Source organism: Leptonotus elevatus, chromosome 14 (assembly GCF_054856555.1).
Source record: "Leptonotus elevatus isolate MCC_2025b chromosome 14, RoL_Lele_1.0, whole genome shotgun sequence".
Classification (NCBI taxonomy): domain Eukaryota; kingdom Metazoa; phylum Chordata; class Actinopteri; order Syngnathiformes; family Syngnathidae; genus Leptonotus; species Leptonotus elevatus.
In genome coordinates, this window is record NC_141252.1 from 7,314,460 (window position 1) to 7,339,626 (window position 25,167).

General features: G+C 41.7%; 1 protein-coding gene across 3 annotated transcripts in view; it reads right to left on the reverse strand.

Moving 5' to 3' along the window:
- pacrg (PARK2 co-regulated) overlaps positions 1 to 25,167 on the reverse strand; it is a 227,923-nt gene that overhangs the window by 116,095 nt on the left and 86,661 nt on the right. For all 3 annotated transcript variants that reach the window (XM_086094262.1, XM_086094263.1, XM_086094264.1), the window contains one exon: positions 8,371 to 8,505. In XM_086094262.1, coding sequence (XP_085950388.1) covers positions 8,371 to 8,505 — 135 coding nt within the window. The remainder of the gene's footprint in view (positions 1 to 8,370; positions 8,506 to 25,167) is intronic.

The following is a 25,167-nucleotide window of genomic DNA, read 5'->3' on the forward strand; positions in this document are numbered from 1 at the left end:
CAGCTGACCCAACCCCCTTCCAGAATCTCCTTCCTTCTCCTGACTGTGTTGGCCATCGATCACTTTGCTCTCCTGTCTTACCTCGAGCAACCCAGTGTCTTTCCCATCTGCCTACGAGTCGTCGCAACTCCTGTGTTTCCCTAGTGTGTCTCCATCTGCACAGAGGTGTCAGCTGCGTGGGAGCCGCAACCGTGTTGGGAGGCAGCGGACACTAACAGCGAGTCCGGAGGGGATGAATGCGAGCGTGGGGGCCTGATAAGGAAATAAGTATGGCCATACAGAATGGGAAAGACCCATGATGGAGGACACCATTAAAAAAACATCCCGATAAAGAATGGGATGCAGTTTTCCACATTTCTATCCACCACAAGTTTATCTTTATTGATTCCACTCAAGTTCAAGTCATTGAGATCTGAGTTCAAGTCAAGTTCGAGTCCACAAGTTCGAAGTCCAAGTCCAGGTGAGATCAAGAGTACACCACCACAAGATTAGAGAAATGTTCTTATGAAACCGAGCATAGTGTTGTTTTCTTTCCCTAATATGAGTACAAAAATGTGAAGACACGGAGCTGCGATCTTAAAAAAAGAATACTGTTGGGTGGCAACTTAGTTTTTTTTTTGTGGTGCCTCTGCAAGTGTTGAACTAAGTTCGAAGTGGGTTCTGTATGTGTCCGAAATGGTCTCCTACAGGTTTGCTTCATAACGCCAATTCTTGATGTTTGGTAAAGCCATTTTATAACCCCACTGTTAGCTGAGATGAGTGAAAGAAAAAGACTGCGTACTTTGTTCTCACAGCCAGGTTAACCAAGAAGATGGCTTGCTGCCCGGTAGCCATGGTTACCGGGTGGCCAATGTTAATGCCGGTCTATTTTTATAATCGAAGAAAAAAATATTCAAGTTTATTTTGAAGATAATTTTCTGGGACAACAACATGGTTGGATTCGGTCGAGTCGGTACAAATATCGAGTCTGAGACCAAGGAGTCCGAGTCAAGTCAGAGACAACAAAAAAATGTGTCAACGACAGCCCTGCTATCCACATCCGAAAGTCTCAGCATAATACGTGACATACTGGTTGGTGGAAAATTCACATCATTGCGTTATTTTCATGCTAAAATGCGGAAAGTTCACAAATAAAGAACATTACTGCAGAAAATGTTTTATAAGGGGAGAAAAACAAAGTATTGCATGGTTTCCAAGCCAGGACCAAATAAGTGAACGAATGTTTATTGATCCACATTGTAAGCAATTTATAGAAATAAAAGCTTCTTCATAGAGCCTCTATTTTCTCCCCACTGAAAAAAAAATCTATTTTTTTCCTATTGTCTCGTGCCACAGCGAGAGAGCAGGGCCCACAGGCTAAACAACCATCATTAGATTCACGTGGTGTTCGTCTGCTATGAATGATGGCAGCGGGTGGCCCACTCAAGATCACCAGACAAGTCCTCTCTGCTGGATACCTCCATTGCAACAGTCTCTCCATTCCTGCGGTTACATCATCAGCATGGAGTGTGGCGAAGCTCATCGGTCTTCCCGGCTGCCGTTTGACAATTCCCTCTCTCCCTAGGGAGGCGGGCGACCCGTGTGGGCCTTGATGGCGAGCCAGTGTTGTTGGAGGGCCCTCTCCTGCAACCGCCCCCTCCTTTGCTTTCCAGATAGTACGCCTGGTGCTTTCCCACTACTCTGATCTACACTCCCTTCTTTGCAGAAAGAAGATATGCCCAGGGGGGCTTGTTCATATTCTCTCCTCTGATTGTGTTTTCATTTTTTTTCTCTCCTGATGACACAGAACTACACCTTCCTTGCTCTCTAGAGTATCCATCCAGCATTCAGCCAGGGAGTTGGTGAAAACGCATGGTTAACCCCATTTTATTCTGTCTATTCAAAGGTTCCCCTGACAAAGCTCGAGCGCTCACAGCAGATAAAAAATGATTCACATGGAGTAAGAGAGGAGGTATATGTGGATTCAACATAAGTAAAAGAGTGGGTCATTTGATGAAAAAAAAATGGAGTATTGTACTTAAAATGAAAAGTGAGGCTTGTTGTGTACTTTGAAAACACTAGGCACTTACAAGGCCTTTTCAGGTAGCGTTTTCTATACACAAAGCATGGAAACACTCCAGGTGTTTGGTCCTGGCATTGCCTAAACCAGGGGTGGGCACACTCGCTCCTCGAGGGCTGGAGTCCTGCAAAATCAGCAGGACTGGGACCCTCCAGGACCTAGTTTGCCCACCACTTCAGACGAGTTATTTAATGGAGCCCAGAGTTCCAAGGAAACATGGTGAAGCAGTATTTAGCTGTTATGCCAACAGAAATTAATTTAGCTCCAAGTGCCAAGCACTTTTAATGATGTACTTTTACTTATGTAAAGCACATTGATTATAACCATCACCACGTGAATCTAATTATGATCATACCTTGCTCTCTTGCTAATATATCTATAGCTCCACAGCTAGCTACTGTAGCAAGTAGCATGCAGGCTAACCCATGCAGCATTCGGGATGTTTGAAACCCTAACCCTGAGGACCACTGTTTTACAACAGCAAAGTGTGCACTCACCAACTCAGATTCTACCGTTGGCTACAATTCAATGCGAGATTCTACTTACGGGAAGCAAGTTTAAACTTGAAAGAACAACTATTCCGAAGACAGGACAATGCGGCAGCAATGCGTCTGCTGTTTATAAGTTTTCCTATAATTGAATGGCGGGCTTTGTAAAACACTTTTGACAACATATTGGTTATGGATAAACCACTATATAAGTCTTCTCCGTTTACTATTTAGGTCAAATTGTATTTATTTTCCATGAAAAACTTCTTACATTAAGTTACAAATCCAACCGGAATTAATTCGCTGATGTCGACACAATTAGCGAATCAGGATTTTAGTAGCGAGTCCAGCCCCTAGTACTGATTGATACTTCTGGTCAAGGTGCATTTTGTTGTCCCATCATAGAGGAGCTGCACTATGTGGGCAACTTCTATGGGCTGCATATAGCGCCCCATGCAGCCACGAGTAGTGATGTCACCCATGAAGTCCGTTTCTGAGAATTGGTCTGTCTCCTGATATTGCTTCCATGGTATTCACACTGCTGGGAAGACATCATGGATGTAGAAGAGTTGCAGTTCCTGAGCAACTTCTGCTGAAATACCTTCTTGTAACATTATTGACAGAATACTTTTTATTGCTAATTTAGAGACACGTTATAGTAAAAAAAGATGTGGTTGTGCTTGTCCATGTGCATACTATAGTTGAAGATTTATTGGCGCGTAAATGACAAATTTGTCCACAGAAGCGCTGCAGCTGCAAATTGACACCGGTGCAGACTGATTTAAGGGAGCCGTGGTGCGCAATATAGCTGTCAGGAGAACACGTTATCAACAGCAAGGTTCGCCATATCAAAATGCAAATGGTGGTGAGGGAGAATTGAGAAGGAAAGAAATAAGAGCTTTCCTCCGACGCATTTTTTGTATTGACCTCATCTCTCTTTGGCCTCTCTCTTTTATTTCGTTTGCTTCCATCTTTCAGTCTCGTATCAAGTATGCGCTCCCTCATCCTTTGTCACCCTAACCACCTCATTTCTCAGCGTCCCTCCCACCACCGCCCCTCCTTCTCTCCAACTCTCACTCTGTGTAATTCAATCATCACGAGGAGATGGATATCCATCCCCCAGGAGCGCTTATGCTCTCCATTTCCTAAAGCGCTTGATCAGATTAATTGATTAACCCCCCCCCCACACACACACACACACAAAACCAACGCCACACCATCCCCGCATCCCCTTTGCCAAATGCGGCTGTAGTGGCGTGCTGGAAATCAGGTTTGCATTGATATTTTTTTATGAAATGCCGTTTTTGCTTTGCCCCAGACAGACCTCGTAAAAGCACAAAAGGGCAATACATAAAATACAAGCTCTAGAGAGGGTGGGGGGGGTTGCTGTTGTTGGGGTTGTATGGCAGCCTGCAGGCCAATCGAGATTTATACAGCAGACAAAACTACAAGTGCAGGCGACACGGATATCAAGGGAAAGATAAAGCAGATGAGGCGGTCAATGACATGAAATCAACAAGGCCATTTTGGCAGCGCACGGCAGGGTTGTCTCCAACTATCAGACCACACAGACAGAACAAAAAACGTGTTCAGGTGTTTGTGATTGGTACCGATACCGAGTGTCAGTATAAGGCCGATACCTGGCCTTATTTTAAGGCATCAGTACTCCCAAAAGTGGCCAATACCAGCATCCGATGTTATGTCGAAGGTGGTGCAGAGAGCGCATGTGAGGCAATGCAGACCATCAGCTCATCCATTATAACCGCGGGCCAAGCGGCTGCCATGTCTACGGAGTCCCCGTGGCGTTGTCGTTCTCTTCCGCTCCCTTCTCTGGCACATCCCTCTCCCTCTTTTGGCACTGCGATATCGTAGTCGATTACTGTGCTCTTCCAGGCCCTGCCTTAACATAAGGGCCAAATGCATGCACACATACACACGGGTGCGCACCCACAAATCGTCACTAGTCTCTCTTATCTATCTGCCGCACATGTTCTCTATACGTGTAAAGCTTTTACCTGAGCGCGCCATTACAGCGGAGGCTTTTACCTCTCGAGAGCCAAATTGCCTTTCAGACACAACCTTTCCGTTTTAGACTTGTCCTTGACATTTAGTTTGCTTGCATTCCTCCGCGTACTTATAGACTCACACGAGCTATGAAACCCACACAAAGTACAGTAAACTGCACTGTGACGCATAATTCGCTGTCATTTAGCTCTCATATATTTTTTCTGTTTATGAGACACGGCAGCTTATCAGGAGCAGTTGCATCGCGGGAATTTAATCGCAACAAGCATCTGATTAAAAACACTGCTAGAAAGATCAGAGAGGATGATAACAGTCCAGTGTGGCCTACTGTGAATTGAGAGAGGAAATATGTATGACATGCAGTAGTCAGTAACGTATGCCGCTGCACCCTTGATGCTCGGAAGAAGAATTGCGAAGGGAGTAGGAAGGGAGCAGACTTTTGTAAGACTAAAACATGATAGGAAGTACTGTAGATATATTACCAAGTCAGACGGACCAGTAAAATCATGGTATATAACTTAAAAACGACTGTCGTCAGTTATACACAGATTTTTGCTATTTGCAAGTCAGCCCTAATAGTGGGGCTCAATTGTAAATATATTGTTCCAGAAAGTAACACGATTGCAAAATACAGCAGTGCAACACTTTGCATGAGTTGCAGTAATTGGATGTGTGTCATATTCAGCACGTTTGTTTGATTTACAGTATTTTGGTCTTTTTTTTTTTTTTTTTTTATAAACCGTAACTTTAGGTTGTGTGTGAAATAATGACATCCATGTTAATTTCATGTACAAGTTACATTGCTCATCTGAGGGTTGCTTGTGAAATTACATATTTATGTTTTGATTTTGGCCGTCTGATTATTTGGGCCGACATTACTCTTTTTTTTTTTTTTTTACAAGATCATCTCGCGGGCCGGATTCGGCTAGCGGGCCGTATGTTTGACACCACTGGTCTATGGTCTCCACAGCTAGGTACTGTAGCAAGTACCATGCGCGCTAACCCATTCAACATTAAAGATAATGTGTCACGTAACATCAATTCCCGAAATGTAAAGGAGCATCCAACTTTGATAATTGCACTGTTAGAAAACTGACATATCTTCAGAACGAGGCTGTTTTTTGTTTTTGAATTAAGTGAAAACCATCACCCAAGTCCTCTTTGTAGGTGGGAAAAACTGAACTGTCACCGCTGACATGTTCTCGTATCTTCTTGACTGTCACAGTCACGCTCTGTTGTCTCCTTCTCTTCTTTGTCTTCGTTGTTGATATTTCGTTGTATTTCTCCTTTTCTTTGTATTCTTCAATCGTTCACATCTTTTTTTTCTCAGTTTATGTTGCGATGCGCATCTGCCAGAAAGCAATTATTACTCTTGTCATTAAACACAGTAAAATGCTAATTTGAAATGGTAAGAATAAACAGTTGGAAATGTTATCAAAGTTGATCTTATTGAGAAATAGAAAGAAAATATACATACTGGTCATTTTTCGCTCCTCAAACTCCTCCCCCTGCCCCGTCTTACTTTCTTCAAGACTTTATTTGCAGGGTGACTGATCTTTCAGACCGAGATTGATCTGAAGCCGCTCTCTTGAACCAGTGCCTCGAGGGCGGCTCAGTGCAAACACGAGGAAGCCCCTCTCTACTTACTGCTATCACGGCTACACATTGTAACCACTTTGCTAAGCACACAAACCAGCAAACGGGGACCGGCTCTACCTGGAAGGCTTTTATACAAACCTAGAAGGCCGCAGAAATCAAAACATTAGGTGAGGTATTGAGAAGGGAGAGGGATCAATAAAGAACCTAATGAGATATGACAGCAGTTTCGTACAGCCCCGCATCACATTTGCTTATCGCCGTCCATGAACAAAGCGCGAAACAAATACATTTCATCTGAACATTTTACATCAATAATTCATGCCGACGGAGACCGGTTTGCTCGGCGTCTCTTTTTGATGCTTTGGAAAGGAGCTGGAAAAGGGCAGCGTTTGTTTGATTCAAGCAATGTTACATACAATGACTGAACATCATTATGATGGTAAAGTTATGGAACGGCTGGCAGCGTAGCGGGAGCTGAGCTAACGCAAGATGGTGATTAGGAGTAGGCATCCATCCCACACACGGAGAACCATTCAGCAGCCTAATGGCTCTGTGGAGGCTTGCACTTTGATGCACATACTGTATACATACATACAGCACGGGAATGCATACACAATTACACACTGGGATTTTTTTTTTTGCTTGTTTTTTCGTGGGCGAGTCCCTGCAGAGTTCATGATTGATGGATTGTGTGAGTTGTGCTGTGACACACAACGGGGGATTGGAGTGAGTTAATCCACACTGCCTCCTACAGGACGACAGCGCACACTGTAGCTCTGACTATGTGACTAGTGTTTTACAACAAGAGTTGATACTTGCAACAAGTGTCACCCAAGACAACAAGTCTGCTATAACAGGAAACAGCATGGACGGCATGCTGAATATCTGCTTTTGTTTTTGTTGCAGCTTCTTAATTAGGCCTCCGTGGCTTTCCCACTTGAGCTCAAATTGCATCCTCAAAAATGAAAAAAGCAAAGTTTTGTTTGTGAGCTGAGCCAATGTAAAAATCTGTCCATCTGAACCAATGTTGTCATTTATTTTAGCCCACTGTGCCTAATTAAAATGATAGGCCATGCATTTAAGGCGGCTCCGAAGTCAGAACTATGGAGCTAATGAGATAGGACCAAAGTGTCCAGACAAAAAGAAAACAACAAATATAGCGGACAACTGAGGCCAAGTAAATAAAAAAAACTTCTGGTCAGTATCAGTCTTCTCCAAATGTGGATAAACAAAAGCATGAGATTTTTTTGTAGTCAATGCTAATGTGAGGAGTCATTTTGAAGTTGATTAAGCGATTACATCATTTATATATTTTTTCAGCATACTGCAGTGGTGCGAACTCAAAATGAGTTACCGGTTGTCTTTGAAGCAGAAATATCAATAAAATTCATGGTGCTTTACACAATGTTTAAATGTATTTGTACATGTTAGACTTATAGTAGGACCCAAAAGTATTTTTGTATTCAAGTTAATTTTGCAAATATTTATCGGCTGACTTATCGGTTATTGGTTTATTGGTATGGGTTGAAAATAGCATTATCGTGCATCCCTAATTTGAACAAAAATTAAAACAAGTAAATAGCTCCCTATTGTTTTCTAGAATAAAAAAAAGTTTTCGAAAATTTTGAAATATCCGAAGCGTAGAATTTTCACTTACCTTGGTTTTAATCTCAAACAAAAAGCAGAAGGTGCAGAAAGTTCGCAGAGTCGGCAGCATCTCAAAATTAAAATAAGCAATTCTCGGAAAATAAAACAATTTTACATTGGTCTATTACCGGCAATTTGATTAAAAAAAAGAATTTAAAGGCTAATACCAATATTTGTCAAAATGCTGAACATTTGCAATGATAATCAGTTAAGCTGAGTATTAAGTAGCGTTCTCTTGAGTCGTCTATAAAGATTTTCTGGACATGTGCACATGGAGATAGTTTCAGTGAAACAGTGACATTGGATATGGATCACTTGAAAAGATGTGTAAATAGTCAGACATAAGCATCAGAATCCCAATGCATTTGATACAGGTAGTGGTCCCAACCTTATTTCCACTAAGGACCGTTTCCCATTAGTTCAGATTTTTCACAGACCGGCAATCATTCGTTGACAGAGGTGGGAGGCAATCTATTTGTGTGGCCCGGTACCAGATAGTACGGGTCCGCGGACCACTGGTTAGAGACCACTGGCTTCGGTTAGCATGCCTACCTTCCAAGCGATGCGGTTGCCTTTGGTGTCATGCTCCAGTGCCATGGGGAACTCCCCGCGCTCATAGAACTTCCGAAACATGGTTGGCTTGGAGGGGCGCTCTTGAAAAGCCCCCGCCGGCGGGGGACCTGCCACCTGACCAGACACAAAAAGCCGACATGAATAAAAGTACAAGCAAGCAGACTGAGCGTGAGAGGTGTTGTTTTATCAAATTAGAACTGACTCGCACGCTAGAATAGAATGAATCCCACGACTCTTTCTTTTGAGTAATTCAGGGGGGCGCGAGTGCACGATACTGTGCAAAACACTGGTAGTGCATGTTTGTGTGTGCATGTGTGTGTTCGCCCTGTAGCCAGAGGCATTGCCAGAGGCATTGTTAGCATCATTCTTTCTCTGCCTCCGTGGCTGGATGTGTGCTATTACTGTGTCACTGAAAGACAATAGGAGTCACCTTTGCCGCACGATGTATGCTGTTGTTAAGCTTTTGGTTACTTTAACGCATAACAATCTTGAATTTTAACATCATTTTGTAATAATGAAAAGCTTTAGACAGGCAGTACCTCAAAGGTTGAAAAAGTACAGGTACTAAAAATACAGATATGGGATACATTAAAGTGGAAGTCAAGTCAAAAAAATGCTCTTAACAATGTTGTATGCAGACTCACTAGCCAAAACATGGTAGTCTGATTAATATTGCATTTGTGGAATATGAATTAAACTGAAAAAAAATCCATCTGTTTTTATCCATCTCTGGGGCGGCCATTATGTCTTGGATTGCCACTTGCTGTCAACTGAAAATGACATCACAGAGCCCTTAGACCAATGGTTCTTAACCTGGGTTTGATTGAACCCAAAGGGTTCGATGAGTCAGTCTATGGGGTTCAACGGAGGTCAAGACACAAATGATTTGTGATGATACGTCCCGCTTGGCCACATATCTGTGTTGCAGGGAATTTGGTGCACTTAATAGTTGACTTGTGGCTGTTGTGATGGTTCGTCATGTGATTTATTTATTATTGTAACCCCTTCATTCTAATGATGTAAAAGCAAAAAAGTGGGTGGACGAATATGTGCAGTATGAATTCACATGTAAAATGGAGCGTATGGTGTTCCACAGGGTTCAATTATGGGGCCTCTGCTTGTTTTCATTGCATCTGTTGCCACTGATTTCCACCTTAAGCAAACAGTGGTAGTTGTTTTAAAGTGCTCTATGTCTATGGAGTCAGCGTCCTAACTGCATGATTTTCAATGCTGTTGAGCAATTAATTGTAGTATAGCACAACTAGCTATCTAACAAAACTAAAGGATGTGATAAATGTGCAAAGGAAACTGGTGGGGTTCAGTACCTCCAACAAAGTTAAGAACCACTGCCAGTTGACAGCAAGTGGCAGTATAATGAAAAATGGCTGCGCACTGAGATGCATAAAACAGCTGTATTGTTTCTGCTTAAATCATATTCCACCAACGTAATATTAAATCAGAATACTGTTTAATGTAGACTGGTGGGGGAGCGTAGAACATATTATTGTGAAGACATTTTTTGACTAGATCTCTCTTTTAAATGTGGTACAAATTGACATGAAGAGTGATGTCAGTGTGCACGTCAGTGATTTTAAAGTACACAAAAAAAAAACATGGGTTCCAAGTACTTTTGTCTAATGTTTGCGAGTGTTTGGGAATTTTTGTTACACTACCACTTTGCCTGATTGGCCTCTCAATCAGAACCAGTGTGGACCAGTTTTTTGGTGAAAACAAGGACTTCAATTTGGATCGTCCGTGACAGGTGTTGTGCATTTGCGCCCATTTGTTGTCCAGTTAACAGTTAATCGGGGGTTGTGGTACCGCCCTTCAAGATAGTATAAGAATATTGTAAGTCCTCTGAATCTGTGCACTTGTGATGAGAAGTAGCCATTTGTCTGTCATTCATAAGTGACCGGAATATTCTGTAAAATAAAACCTTCGAAGGACCTGTTCACCGATCTCCAGTCTGTATTCAGAAAATAAACATTCTCTCTACCCGAAAGAAAATGAACACGCGGAAGACAAAGAGGTTCTTCTAACAAGATTTAACACTAGTGATGTTCCGCCACACAACTTTACATGTAATACTCTTACATCACTCTCTAGTGTTGACTGTGTGTTGCATAATCCAACACATAATCATTTTATATTTAAAAAATAATAATAAGGTAGAAAAGAGAAATCACCAGGATGATGAAAGCTACTGTAGATGGAGCTCTACGTTGCAAAGAGAGAGTCAGCTATTACAGCTGCATCGGTTCAAAGCGCTAGTTTAAAAAAGGTTTTAGAGCGCCGGGGAATTGCACTTCAGTAATTTTCACAACCGTTTGGAGACTTTACCGGGCAATACTGAATAAAATGCTGAGTTAAAAAGGCACTGCAGGGGGAGACTAAATAAAATGTTGCAAGCAAATTATTTCTTCACCAGCCTTTTCATTTAAATTGTTTAATGTAATCTGTGTAGAGGTTTACTTGTAGCAACATTGCATGTTACAGCAACAAAGAGTAGCTTTCGTTATAACCTTTGTAAATATACTGAAAGGAATGTTTTTAGTTGTTTTCATTTTAAGCGCATAATTGGCTCTATGCTTGCCTCATGAAAAAACAATGCACCTTGTCAACATCAAGAGCAAGTGGGAAGAAATTAATTGTTTGTTTGTGTCTTTAAGAATCCAATTTACCAGCTAGGTCCGGGAAAATTTAGGGCCTTTTAGGGTCAAGCAAGAACACAATTGTTTTATTTTTTGTAATAATAAGAAAACTCATGTCATCTGTAGTCATCATTATTATCTCATGATCAGCGTCAATGCAGCAAAGCCCTAACGTCCAGGTAGGCACAATGGCAGTCCAGGCGTGCTGCATAGGGAAGCTAAAAATAGCTCCATATGAGGCAACGAGCGAGAGAGAGAGAGAATGAACCCAGACTGCACTGACTGGCTGAGTGGCTTTTATGGTCAGGAATGATGACGCTGCAGTCAATTCCATGGCCTGTGTTCATGGCTGAGGAATTACAAGCGTCACAGCTATTTTACTACTTTCTCTTCGATTATCACCGACGGTCTGCAAAAGGGACAGAACAATATTTTATTTTCACAACAGAAGCTGATCACTTAGCTCAGGATTTAGACTCTCATTACTATTAGCTTAAACAGAACTGTTCACAGGAGTAGCAGTTTTTGGCATTATAAGCTAGGTTAGCCTTAAATTCGGGTGACCAAACTTCCTCTTAGTGTATGCTGGTACATCTCCATATGTCCGGGGATGTTTTATAAATTCATGAAAATGTCCGGCTTTCATCAAGTGACAAATGGAAGGCAGAGTGCAACATGTTGTTACCGCAACTGGTAGACCGCAAACTGTGTCGACTGCGAGGGGGTGTAGGGGGGCGGGGTTAGGGGGGGGTCGGTTTTTTGTGTGTGTTTTGTTATTGTTATATATCTTTTTTAAGTTTTAGGTCAGCTTTTTATGTACCTCACTTCCTGAGCATTCAAAATACAGGGAGTCCTCAAAATACGGCTGTAATAGAGTTCCGTTCCTATGCTGGCGATGTAACCCGAATTAAGTCAGATTTCACTGTTAAAGTCGATATTTATATCAAAATACTTTGTACAGTAATTAAAGAAAAATATTTGCACAACCCGGAAGAGCCGGACCCAATATTTTGTGTTTCTGCACGAATATTCATTGCTGACGGACGGCAGAGCGGAGCTAATTCAAACTTAAACACGGAAATGTGACGTGCCTGATGGTGAACCGACCTGCTCAATGGACGTCTGCTGCTGGAGGTAACAACGACACCCTATAAGGTCACTAACATCCCATCTCATTGTCATAAACAGGCAACAGCTTTGAAAAACAGGAGAAACCAGGAAGAGACGACCATCAGAGATGTGCTCCCGCTCCACAATGGAAGCCATAAACAAGCCTGTGCGGCGACAGCGCAGAGATGGAGGTTGCGTAAGGCAATAAAGGGAGGAAAAGACTGCTCTGTGTGCTCCTGGTGCACACATCAGGGAGTCATAACAAGGCAGCAGTGGTCAGATGAGCTCCGGGCTGTCATTTCTCTCCCTCACCTTCACTTTTCGTCCAAATCTGTTTCCTTCCTAACGCTGTTGTCCAGCCCAGCTGAGCTCCACCATAAAGAAGTCCCGGCTGCTGCAAGGCCCCCGCAGAGGCAATAAATGCACAAGCGTGCGCGCCACACACATGCTGAGCCTCCCGTGGGCGAGCTCCCGTAGAGGTGATTGAACACCAACAGGGTCCTGGTGCTGCTGTCATTTATAAAGGTGTCACCCGGAGGAGGGAGAAAAGAGAGAAAAAAAAGAAGAGATGCTCCTACTAAACCACATTAGTATGGCACCTCCATGGCTCACCTGCTTGGGGTTGACACATAAACCGAGGGTGGCAGTGGAAGGTGAAAGCGGGGGGAGATAGGGCTCCGATAAAACACAGAGAAAGAAATTGGTAAGAAATGTCAGAGAGAGAACAAAGACGCCAAGTAGCGAGGAAAATGAAAAATGGAGATGAAGTACGGGTGACGTTGAAGAGTTGATAGCGAAAGAAGCGAGAGACAGGGGAGACAAGAGGTTGTGGCTCATCAATTCTTGAGGGTGAGTTCAGCGTGACGGGGGTTTCCGCGGCAATATAGGCGATCCATCACTGTGCCAGGGCTTCAGACTGGCTCTCTCATCTCGCCATCTCGCTCGGCTCCTCAGCCTCACCCCCGAAACATCTCACCCAGAAACATCCTCCTGATGGATGCGAGGTGAGGGTCTGCCTTGCAAATGAGACTGCATTAATCTCTCTCTTCATTTCCGTCCATCTCTTCCCCATCCCTCTTGCTCTTTTGCTGCGATGCCTTCGCGTGGCGACCAGGCTGCCACTTCAATCGGGGGGAGCGTTGCGTCACCTGTTTTTGCTGACAGCAAAAGCGGGGAAGCAGACACCCGCCCAAGCTCGCTACATCTCGCTGGCGTTCTCGGTTGAGAGGTTATTGAAATCTGCCTTTCCTCGGGGAGGGAGCAGGGTAGGCCAGTCGTGGAAGATGGAATAGACAGGCCCGGGCTTTTCTGATAAGGTCAGCTTGCACAGCAACTTGCACAGGCAACAAATTAGCTCACTTTATTTGCAGTGGAGTGGGCACTGGAGCACTGGCGAGCCTGTTCTCATGAGTATTTTGCACAAAAAGTAATGTTGAAACTGTTTTTGCATGTCCATGACACTTCTATTTGGTGCACATCATACATATCATATATATATATATATAGTATATATATGTGTGTGTGTGTGTGTGTGTGTGTGTGTGTGTGTGTGTGTGTGTGTGTGTGTGTGTGTGTGTGCGTGCGTGCGTGCGTGCGTGCGTGCGTGCGTGCGTGCGTGGGTGCGTGCGTGCGTGCGTGGGTGCGTGCGCGCGTGCGTGCATGTGTGCGTGCGCACGTCAAAATTTAGCAGTAAAAAATTTAATAATGCATATATTTGTGGAGACTGGGGTCAAGTTGGATTTTACAATTTAAAAAATGTGCAGAATTTCACAAGTTAGTTCATGTTAAAGATTAGGTAGCTCTTAATATGAAAAGAAAAATGCACTGAGCTGTCATCGTCTTACAGATGCAATTATGCCATCTCGTGGCAGAAAAATGACCTCAACACAAATCAATATCACGCTAATTTTTTTCAGTATTTCACAGTACATATTTTTAATTTTAACTCAATGTTATGTTTTGTTATGAAATTACTGTATAACTAAAAGATGCAGCCATATTTCTATTAGTTTAAGATTTCCCCCCACTTTTATGTTACCAAGAGTATGAAACAAAGAAAAAAATGTATTGTACATTTAGAACATATATAATTTGTATTTATTTATCGGGAGTTAACTATTGAAGTCATGTGATTAATTACAATATCATCAATAGGGGTTTTGTGTTCATATTGTTAGAAAATAGCTCTGTTTCAATGAAAAATAGTGCTACATTTCCATCTTACTCTACTGCACTGTACTAATGGCCTGTTTCAGTCAGGTGAATAGGAAGGAATCTCCGTTACACGGCCAGGTCCAAACAATCATCCCACAGCATAGTTTTGCTTACTCATTACCTCTGCAGGGCGAAAGACAAGGCTGGCTGGCTGGTGGGAAGCTGATCCCTTTCAACAGAATAAATCTGTGCCACCCCATTAATCTCTCATGACTAAACAGTATGAAACGCATGAGTTTGCCAGTGAGCTTTATTATGTGCCGAAATTAGCCGCGTTGCGAGAAGCAAGGTCGGATGAGAGCAACTGAGAACAGAGCTCTCCGTGGCTCATTTTATGCAGCGCTCACAAGGCCGGACACAACAGAAGGAGCACTTTTACAGTTGTCACTATGTCAAAGGCTTTTGGATCAACGATATCGCGCGCACAAAGCACAAGGGCAGCAGCAGCGCTGTTGGCTGTTGAAAAGTGACGACAATGCAACGCCGCGACACCATTACGCGTCCGGTGTCACTACAAAGACACGAGGATGAAACAGCTGACAGCTACCTGCTATTGAAGGCCTTGAAAGAATGTTTGCTTGAAAGAAAAATGTCAGCGCTTCAAGGCCCGTAGAACGCCCCCTCTGTTTTCCATCTCTACAGTTTAACACTATCCCTTTGAATAGCGAAGACATGGTGTCATAGGAAGAACTGTATGTAGTGTTTTTTTGGGGTTTTTTAACTAGCGTAGAGTGCACGAATGAGCGAGAGGTAGTGAAAATACCCTTAGTATTTTACATCTTCTCTGCGTGGCCAACTTATCAGCTAGGAAGCAGGCCAGTCGTGTGCTGACGGAGCCCCATTGGCTGATTCATATCGGCAAACAGTAGAGACGGCGGCATGCGGTGAATCAGCTCGCACGCCAGAGCAAGGAGAGAATACTTTGTTGGTTCCTACTACTTGGACGGCAAATGGACAAGCCCGTGAGGAGAAACTTAAGGCATCGATAACCCAAGAAAAGGTGCTCAGCATTCACTTTCAGTCAAATCCAAACAGCTCAACCAGCTAAATTTTTCATGGGGCGGCAGGATTATAAAACAATAGGGGAAACCCTCGATTCATATCACTTTCAAATTGGACATTGATTTCATAACTTAAAATACTTTTTAATTTGCAAAATTTAAATGGGAACCATTACAATGAAAAGGCTGTTTTGCTATAATTCACAGGTGGCTAGGTTTAGAGATTAAATAAGTGGGTCTTAATCACATAAAAAGTACATTACATTTTTATTGTCTTTATGAAAAAAAATCCTCAAATAGTGGCTGTTCTATTGTACACACACACGCACACATTAAAAAGTGAAAAAGCACATTTGAGTTCAGTTGCTAACCAAAACAGTAGCGCTCACAGAAGTATGCAACACCGGCTGCAAACAAGAAGATTTTCCAAAATGTAGAGCCTGCATATTTCATCATGATTAGCGTTCGGGTAGCCTTTTGACGTGTTCACTCCACAATGCTGTGTCTGTTCATGTCTATGTTCCAAGCAGCTTCGCCGCACCTTTCGGTGATTTTACACTTTCTCTTGTTTTACAACGCTTGCAAAATGGGTTATACACAGTGTCATGACAATGAACAGTGGGGTGCATGCGTGCATGTGTGGTCAAGAAAGAAAAGAAAGCAGCACAATCTCTCGCCGTGGCTGTTAGAGAGAGCATTGATGCAGCGCATTGTCTTTCCAGTCCTAATCAGTAACAACACCGCGGGTATTAAAACACTATGCCGGGCCATGAAATTAATGAGACACACAAGAAAACCTAAATCTCTGACCTGCTGCACTTGATACTTCTACAGCGGCGAGAGGGAGAAGAAAAATAATAATTTACACGCTCTAACGAATTTCATTCTCTAAATAAGTAGCGTCTCGTCAATAAACATCATCATAACTGCATTTAAGTTACGGCCACACTGACCGCTCGAATATTAATGTCCCTGCAGTCTGCGATAATAATATTTGCCTGAGACGTAGGTGTTGATTTGGATAAGAAAGCTGTAGACTTTTTTTGTAAAAAAAAGACCCAACGTGGATTTATAAGGTGGCCAAGTCTGATTTATTAGGTCTGATGTAATAGATTCTGTAGAGTTTATATTTGCAAAGCGTCATTAACAGTCATGGCCAGGTCCCAAAACTCAGAATATTATCCAGTGGTTTGTGGGTACTGCAAAATGAACTCCGGGCCAGCGCCCAATCACGTGCACAGTATGACTTTCTATTCCTAGAACTCAGCCTTGGTGCCTTGAAGGCTTGTCTGTTTGAAATTATGCTGAAGGTTTGCCTTCAGAGAGAGCAGAGGGAGCACATCTGAAATGTGACCTTTTACTTAAATCAAACTTGGCCAGACGTACACTGAAGGTTACATCCCTGCTCTGCTCGTACACGCAGACACACTTTATCTTGTATGACAAAGTATCAAATGCACTTTCTTGAAAAATGTGTCAATCTAGTAGCACAGGCTAATTGGTTTCAATCTAATTGACGATGGTATTCCTACAGGCAAATTGGATGTATTTGTTACATCAAATTCCAAAGCTCTACTGTGTCATTTTCAAATACAGTAATTTCTGGACTATAAGCCGCTACTTTTTTCACTTGCGTTCGACCCTGCGGCTAATACAAATGTGCGGCTTATCCATCAGATCACAAGGGGGCGCACTATAAAGAAAGCGCAAGAGCGTCAGGCAGGGGAAAACAAACCAAGTGAGCCCAAATTCAATAGGAGAGACAGAACGAGAGCGAGACAATTTGCACCCTTATTTTGGAAAAGAAAGTAGCGGGAACCCGGTGCGGTAAGAATAAAACACCGGCTTACAGTCGGGTGCGGCTTATATGTGTAACAAATTAGAGTATTCCCCAAAGTCCAGAAATTCCCAAGCTGACTTTAATTACAATCGCAAGGAGTTTGGAAGTGATTTGTTGTTATTTCTGCTGCTTAGACAAATCAAGCGGGACTTGACCCAAATCAGATTTGGGCCTAACTGTGTGAACAAGGCATTGATGTCTTCCGGAGCAATAGAACCAAAGACTCTTTGCATTTGGATGCTCACCAATGCTCAGGCTACCATTTCGTCCCATTTAAAAAAAATAAGAAATAAATGAGAAAAAAATGGCAGACGCACTGATTTGATTTTGAAATAGTCAGGATAAAACGAGAAGGAAATCCAATGCAATGCAAGCAACAAACATACAAATCTACTTTTGCTCATTTGAATGTGACTTCAAATACTTCTGGATCCAAAACGAGTGGCACAGCTCCCAGTAGGGAGTGTTCAAGGAAATACACCTTGTGAAACAGACTCCTGTTGTTAGGACCACCTGCAGGGATAATGCTCTAAATGATGGCCCACCCTTCAGATTATCCCAAGAGATAAAGAAAAAAATATATATACAATTTTGGCTTTGAAAAACAGAAAAACACTCTCCGGTGGATCTCAAACCGTGCTTGTTACTGCAGCTTTTGTTTTAAGTGCCAGAGAGGAAAACAAATACGCACAAGTTTAAGCAAAAACGTGTCCGTCGCACTTTCTGCCAAGAATTGCCGGCGTTTGAGCTGATTATACCACAGAGATGCATGCATGTCAAGGTCATTGCAGGTTTACTTAGGTGTCATCAATCCCTGCTCCTCCAATTCACCCGTCCAGCTATCCGTCTATTCAATCAAGCCTCCCCCGTGTGCCTTCTTTGCACTGCATAGCAGATTGCCAATGTTCTGACAGTGAAAGCAACGTCTAGACTATTTGCATGAGTCTTTGTTTGCCTCCCCTTCTATTTCCCACCTCTCATGCCATGAATTAATCAAGGCTGTGTGAATGAGCACAAGTCCATTTGGTGCAAAGCATGTAGCGCGTTAATTCTGACACCGTACACAATTGACAGTTAGCCGTACAAATAGGAATTTGACTGCATTTCCTTAGCTGCATTTTATTACTCGCCTACATCAATTAATCTCTCTGAATGTGCTGAAGTCACGCCAGTTGTAAAATTGCTCAACCTCCCATAGCTGACGTGTTTTTCGTCAATTCAACTCAAGATTTAGTCAAATCAACAGCCAATTCCTACATTCTAAAAACAGTTGGGTCAAAAATAACTCGGACCGATCCATTTTATGAGTCAATTTGACCCAACTTTGAGTCAAGAAATGGGTCTTTTAGTAAAAAAAACAACTCATAAATATTGGTCAGATCCTTTACTTGGGTCAAAAAATTGGGTCATTTTGTATAAAACACTGTCATCAGCATCTAGAGGAGGAGCCTGTTCACCATGCCATCGTACTCAACTCCTCTCTTGGGGGGCGTAGAGTACACTACACTACACAGAAATGGCACTTTGTTCAATAACCTACTCTCTGGTGCAATAACCTTTTTTTATTTATTGATTGTTTTTTTTGTTTTTGTACATTTTTAATTTTTGCTCTTCCTGTCTGCATGCCTATCTGCTCTTATTGCTGCTGGAAATGTAAATTTCCCAGAGGGAGACATCCCAATGGGATCAATAAAGTCTAGTCTAAGTCTAAAGTAACCCATAAAGTAGTCCGTAATTAAGTTACTTTTGACCCAACTGTTTTTAGAGTGTACCAATCAATAATCAACCATAATTTCTCTTGCTTCCGTGTTGCTGTTTTGTATAAATGTCAGTAACATGAAATAGAAGGATAAAGTCAAACTTTCCACATTTGCAGTATTCGAGCTATGCTGCTGAAGAGATTCCGACTGCTCATTTGTCCTGGCCTGACAAGTATTCCGCCAACAAGTACTTCATACGCTGGTACTGACGTCTCCTGCTAATCTGATTGTGGGATGTTTGCACTCAACTCACCCTGAGGTGGATATTTTCTTCTAATCTTTCATCTTGGAGGAATTGTCAATGTGACACTGACCCACAATAAATCTCCCACTATCACAGCATCTATGTATCAATGTAAATGTGAAAAAATAAAAAATTAATAAATAAATAAATAAAATAAGTGATTTTATATTCTCTCATATAAAAAAATAAGTCAGACTTTTTTTTTCTTTTTTCTTTTGCACTAGCACCCACGTCAGCATCGGTGTCACAACTTCGCAGAGGCAACCAGACAGACAGGCCAAGCAACGTCGGTTAGGTTTGACAAGACCAAAAGAAAAGTGTGTCAAAAGTGGCAGATGGAGCGTTGAGCATCTGCCACAATGCTGAAGCACTTGGCTGGAATCAAAAGGGAAAGATGAGGGCCTTCAGAAAGACAAGCAAAGCCATGTCTAAGACCCGGCATGCAAGAGGTTATATTGCATCTCTCCCTTTGTTCTCCTACACCTGAAAGGAAGAGAAATGAGGCAAATCTTCAAATTGGGAGGGAGAGAGAGAAGTAGCAGGGGAGAGAACGTGAATAAATGGCGGGGGGGGGGAGAGAGAATGAGTCATGAGCAGGTTGCCTGTCTCCTCCTTCCACGGCGGGCTGTGTTGATCAAACACTTGTTAGGAGAATTTGCGTCAATGTTTCCGGACAGCGGCGGTAATGAGCGGAGGTAGTTGAAACTAAAAGGATGCCAGGCTGTGATGTGGATCGTTTCCGACATTATTCCGTGTACTTTGAGTATACCTTCAATTGTGCAGGGTGATTCTACCCCAGATTCTGAATTTGCAGGATTTGTTTCAAAGGCGAGTCTTGCCTTTCAATATATCCACTTTACTGCCAGCTCAGTTAAAATGGATTTTGGACGTCTATTCCCGTCAATGGCACAGAATTCGTTTTTTAGTTTTTTTTAAAAGCGTAGTTTTCACTGAACCCATAGTAATGTCGTGCTTGTATCATGATCAAAATATATGGCAAGAATATATAGGAAATTTCATCCATATCGCCCACTTAACTCATCCAAACCCAAAAACGTATAAATGTTTTTTAATACTTTGTCCAGAACACCCAAAAACGTATTTATACGTGTTTTATGTGTGTGTTTTTAATGCTAGAGCATACAGAAGGCTTTGATACAGCTTCTGACATGAAGAGGTCGCTTAAAACAATGGCAGTAATTACAAAAACGGCCAGCAGGTGGCAGCAGAGTTTAAGAGATCAGCGAGGGCCATGTTGCAACAAGTTTGTTTTTTCAACAGGTTTGTGAATATTGATGAAATTTAACTATATTCTAATGCTAATTGCTGCAAAACGGAAACAGATACAAATGTACTTTTTTTTCTTGATGAAAGAAGCGACTCAAATCTTTATTTTGGTGGGTTCCATGTTTTTATAGCAATAGAACAGAATATTCTGTGGACCTTGCAAAATCAGTCAAAACCCAGTAAAAGAGCTGGGATTCACTTTAGTGAAAATGTCTGGGAGTGAAAGAGTTAATTGACATACAACATTTCTAAATAAAGTCCTGCATTTGCCTGAGTGCTGGTCAGCAAAATTCCAAAGGTCAGCCTCATATGATTGCATTGACAGTCATTTGCGTAGTTAGGAAAACAAAGGCCACCGTTTGACATGTTTTGACTGGATGTCAAAGTGTGTTTGTCAGATACACTGTATATAGATTTTTCCGCTATTGGTTGTCTGCCGCTCAACACTCAAAAGGACCCCGCCTTCTCCATCAAGGACAAGAAGGTAACCGTGAAGGAGGTTGATGAGATTCAGATGGTCTGTTGTAATGAATGAATCCATCCACCCATCCAGCCATTTACTAGAGCACTTATCTTGTTCAAGGTCACCATGCTGGTAGGAACCTTTCCTAGCTATAACTTAGGACAAGAGGAAGACTACATCTTAGACCGGTGTACGGACACTAATCAATATCAGGGTCACTTGCAAAAAAAAGTCAGCAATGTGCATCGCTGTAATATCAATTATGAAGAATGTTGTCAGACAAAAGTTTCTAGCGGTTGTAGCATTTCCAATTAATCTCTTGGGTGCGCTCCCAATGTATTTAAAGAAAATCTGCCTGGAGGTATTATCAAGATGGCTGCCAAGTGGCGAGACGTGCCACTGAAGTACTTTGGCATCTGCATGCTGAAAGGGAGGGCGGTATGTGCTACATATTAATAGTATGGAACAAAGTGAAAGTACGTTTGATGAAAACTGACTTAATTAATCACAATACAAACACTGCCAAGTGGGTCCAGCATATTAACGTTGACTAAATTGTTTACCACATCAAGTGGAACAAATTTCAACGCCAAGACAAAATACAAGCAAATTGTCTTGACAAAGACGAAACGCAGTGCACAAGGTAAGTGGCCATGTATGCCTATTATGCTCTTTCATGAACTAAGTTGTCAGTTATAATTAAGTATTCATATCAGGTCATGGCTACTTAATATTGGATTCTCTACAAGTGCAAACAAAATAATAGTTAAGCCGTGTTTCTTAGGCTGCATTTACGCTGCATTACCCGGTTCAAGTGACATCATTCCGAATGTTCACACTGAATCAGATATCAACTCCAAATTAGGTCTCTTCCAAATGTGTAAGTGAGATATGACTTGGATAAGCAAACACAGACAGACTAGACTTTTCCTCAATGCCAACCTGATGTCATCAAAATATGACGATCAATATTGATCTACCAAGACATCGCAGATGTGCTAATTTAATTTTTTTTTAAACTTGAGTAAATGAAAATAACAGTAAAAGATCAATAAATATGGTTTTAATAAACCCAAATTTGTACTCAAGTCGAAATGTGCCGTCGAAAACTCATAATTACAGTCAATATTTGGATGAAAAACACTTGCAGGCCTTTCATAAAAATAAAAAAATATATACATAATTATAGTTATTAATAGTGCTGGGAATTGATTCAGATTTCCCCCAAAAAAGGGCCCAATTGGATTTGATTCACATTGATTTTCGATTCAGTTAAGGATTTCATGCAGTACCAATTTTACTTTCATATGGAAGAGATTCTCAGAAGTACCAATGCTGCAAATAGTAGAAACGTTTTGCTCTTGGTGCATAAGTATGAATAAAAATATGAATATTTACATGCAAAATTGCAGTTACAATAATCATGTATGTTTTTTTGAACATGACCTGATCAAAACAATAAATAATAATTGAAATCGATTACAACCACAGCACGATATAAATAAAGTGGCAAAAACACTGGGCTCCTCTCTTGAGGTACTCTGAATAACAGAAGGCACATTTGCATTTGGTAGCCATATTAAAAAGTATCGATTCATGGTTTTATGAACTGATATTGGGCTATGAAAAGGAATTAGGATATATCGATTTTTTAAACCCAGGCCTCGTAAATAAGCGTGCCTTCTTGTGCCAAGTGACATATTCTTACACCGCTGTGCAAATTAGTTTATAGCTAAAAAAAAAACATCATGTAGGTACCATTATTAAACAGAGGTGCCTCTGTAATCGTTTACATCCATTTCTGTCCACATGTGAAAATGTAAACGGTATTATCGGACATATGTCGCCTAAAAATAAATCAACAGTGAAATAATCGGATACAGGCACTAAATCGGAATGGGTAGTTAGAGCTGTGATGTAAAGCCAGCCTTTAGTGCATGAAACATGGCTAAAAAAAAAAGAAAATAAAACGGACTGCGCAGCATAATTACTTGGCTTCTAACACCAAACCCCCTTAAGCGCAATAAGACCCCATTAGCTGACACCGTATTAAGCCAATTGATTTCAAGGTCATCGTCATGATCAAAATACCTTACAGAGACTCTAACGTGAGCGCAAACACACTGACGGCTCCCATGTGTTCCGATTCAAGACTGACAAGCTCCTTGGTGGCGCGCGCGGGTCAACACGTCCTCTGCGTTGGTTAGCACATGACACGGGGCTAATTAACTCCGGAGCCAAAAATAAAGGCTCTGCGAGGGGCAATAAACATTCTCCATTAAAAAGCATTTAATTAGAATGCAGGCTACGAGGCCTTCAAGGAGAATGGAACAAAACACAAAGGCCAGTATAATTGTCCAGAGAGCTCTGAGGAAAGCAAACATAATAAGACACAATCAGCCAAGCGCCGCGCAAGAGGTCACGCTCAATGGCACATTTCTCCACAGTATTTTTCCGAACTGTGTTTTCTGCAACTATCGAAAAGGTCACAAACACGTTGAAACAGTGGTGCGCCTAAAGTGCGCGCCAGAAATTAAACACTAATCTAAGGGTTGACACTTGGTAAGGGGGTATAAGACGGTTATACTTGAGCTTTGGCAGTAAAATGTTCACGGTGCTTTGTCTTTTTAGGACCCCAGTTAACAACAAAATAATCATTTAAATGCATTCAAAGCTCCTTGAATATTATTTAAGTTTTCCACCATTTTTCTGGGTTGATTTTCTGAATGAAGAGCACCTACACATGAGGGGATAAAGGCGACCCATCAACTTTATGCATTCATAGCTAGTATCATGTTTGAGGAATGCCACCTGATGTATCGCTCTATTTTGTACATCACAGCTAAAGCCCATATCCCACTGAGGCGTGAACGTTTGCAACACTAGTGAAATTGATTTCACGTCAAGGTTTGTTCAAGGTCGCAATGTTTCCTAAACGTTCTCTAAACAGTCTTACTGGTTCTCTAAACATTCATAATTGTTCTCTAAACAGTCTTAATGTTTTTCTTGTCTCAAGGAAAATTCCTTGCAACAAGAAAGCCACAGCATTTCCTAAACATTCTCTATGGTTCTCTAAACAGTCTTAATGGTTCTCTGAACAGTCTTAATGTTTTTTCTCTTCTCAAGGAAAATTCCTTGCAACAAGAAAGTCGCAGCATTTCCTAAACATTCTCTAAACCGTCTTAATGGTTCTCTAAACAGTCTTAATGGGTCTGTGAACAGTCTTAATGTTTTTTCTTAAGAATGTTTAGAGAACCATTTAGAATGTTTAGAGAATGTTTAGGAAATGCTGCGACTTTCTTGTTGCAAGGAATTTTCCTTGAGACATGAAAAACCATTAGGACTGTTTAGAGAACCATTATGAATGTTTAGAGAACCATTATGAATGTTTAGAGAACCATTAACCTCTAGCCTCACGATTCACAAAATGACGGCGAACTAACATTACATGCAGTAGATCTGGTCGCGACACGTTTAATTCATTTTTAAAATATATTTTTAATCAATTATCTTGAAAACTTCTTGGGTGGTGGCCAGTTTACTTGGGTGGCCCACCCAAGTATTAATATGGTGTGGGAAACACTGCCAATATTCGCTAACGTCGCAAATGTTCACGGGCTTAATTGACATCATTATGGACGTAATTATCTCACACAGTTGTGGCAATATCCAGCCTTGTTAGCTTCAAGTGTGAAGCACAATGGCGGACAAGGCCAGGTCTTCTGCTTGGTACATACAGCAGGTGAAAACTTTTTCATATTTCAATCACATTATCTGGGTCATTTGTGGGTAGTTAACTTCTCTGTAAGTTTTCTTTTTCTCTCTCGATTGAGTTGCAAAAGAAATAGGTCACATTAATTGCGGGGTAAAAAGTTTTGAAATAATTGATGGTGGTCCAATTTTTTTAGATCACAAAAGCCTGACATTTGAACAAAAAAAGTGTGTGGACTTTTTATTATATCCACTGTAACACTAGGCAGGTGTTTGCACTGACACCCCCAAAATACTGTTATTTCTACCACCTCAGTCGAAGTCACTGGCACACTGAATAACAGCTTTGTTCCTCACACTGTCTGCAACACAAGGTGACGACCTCCCCCCCTGGAATATAAACTGCATTGGTTTCTTTCTCTTTTTTTTTTTTCTTCTGTGAATCCATGGGGGATGAATCACTGGGAAAAATGGCTAAGACTTTCAGCGGCCGGT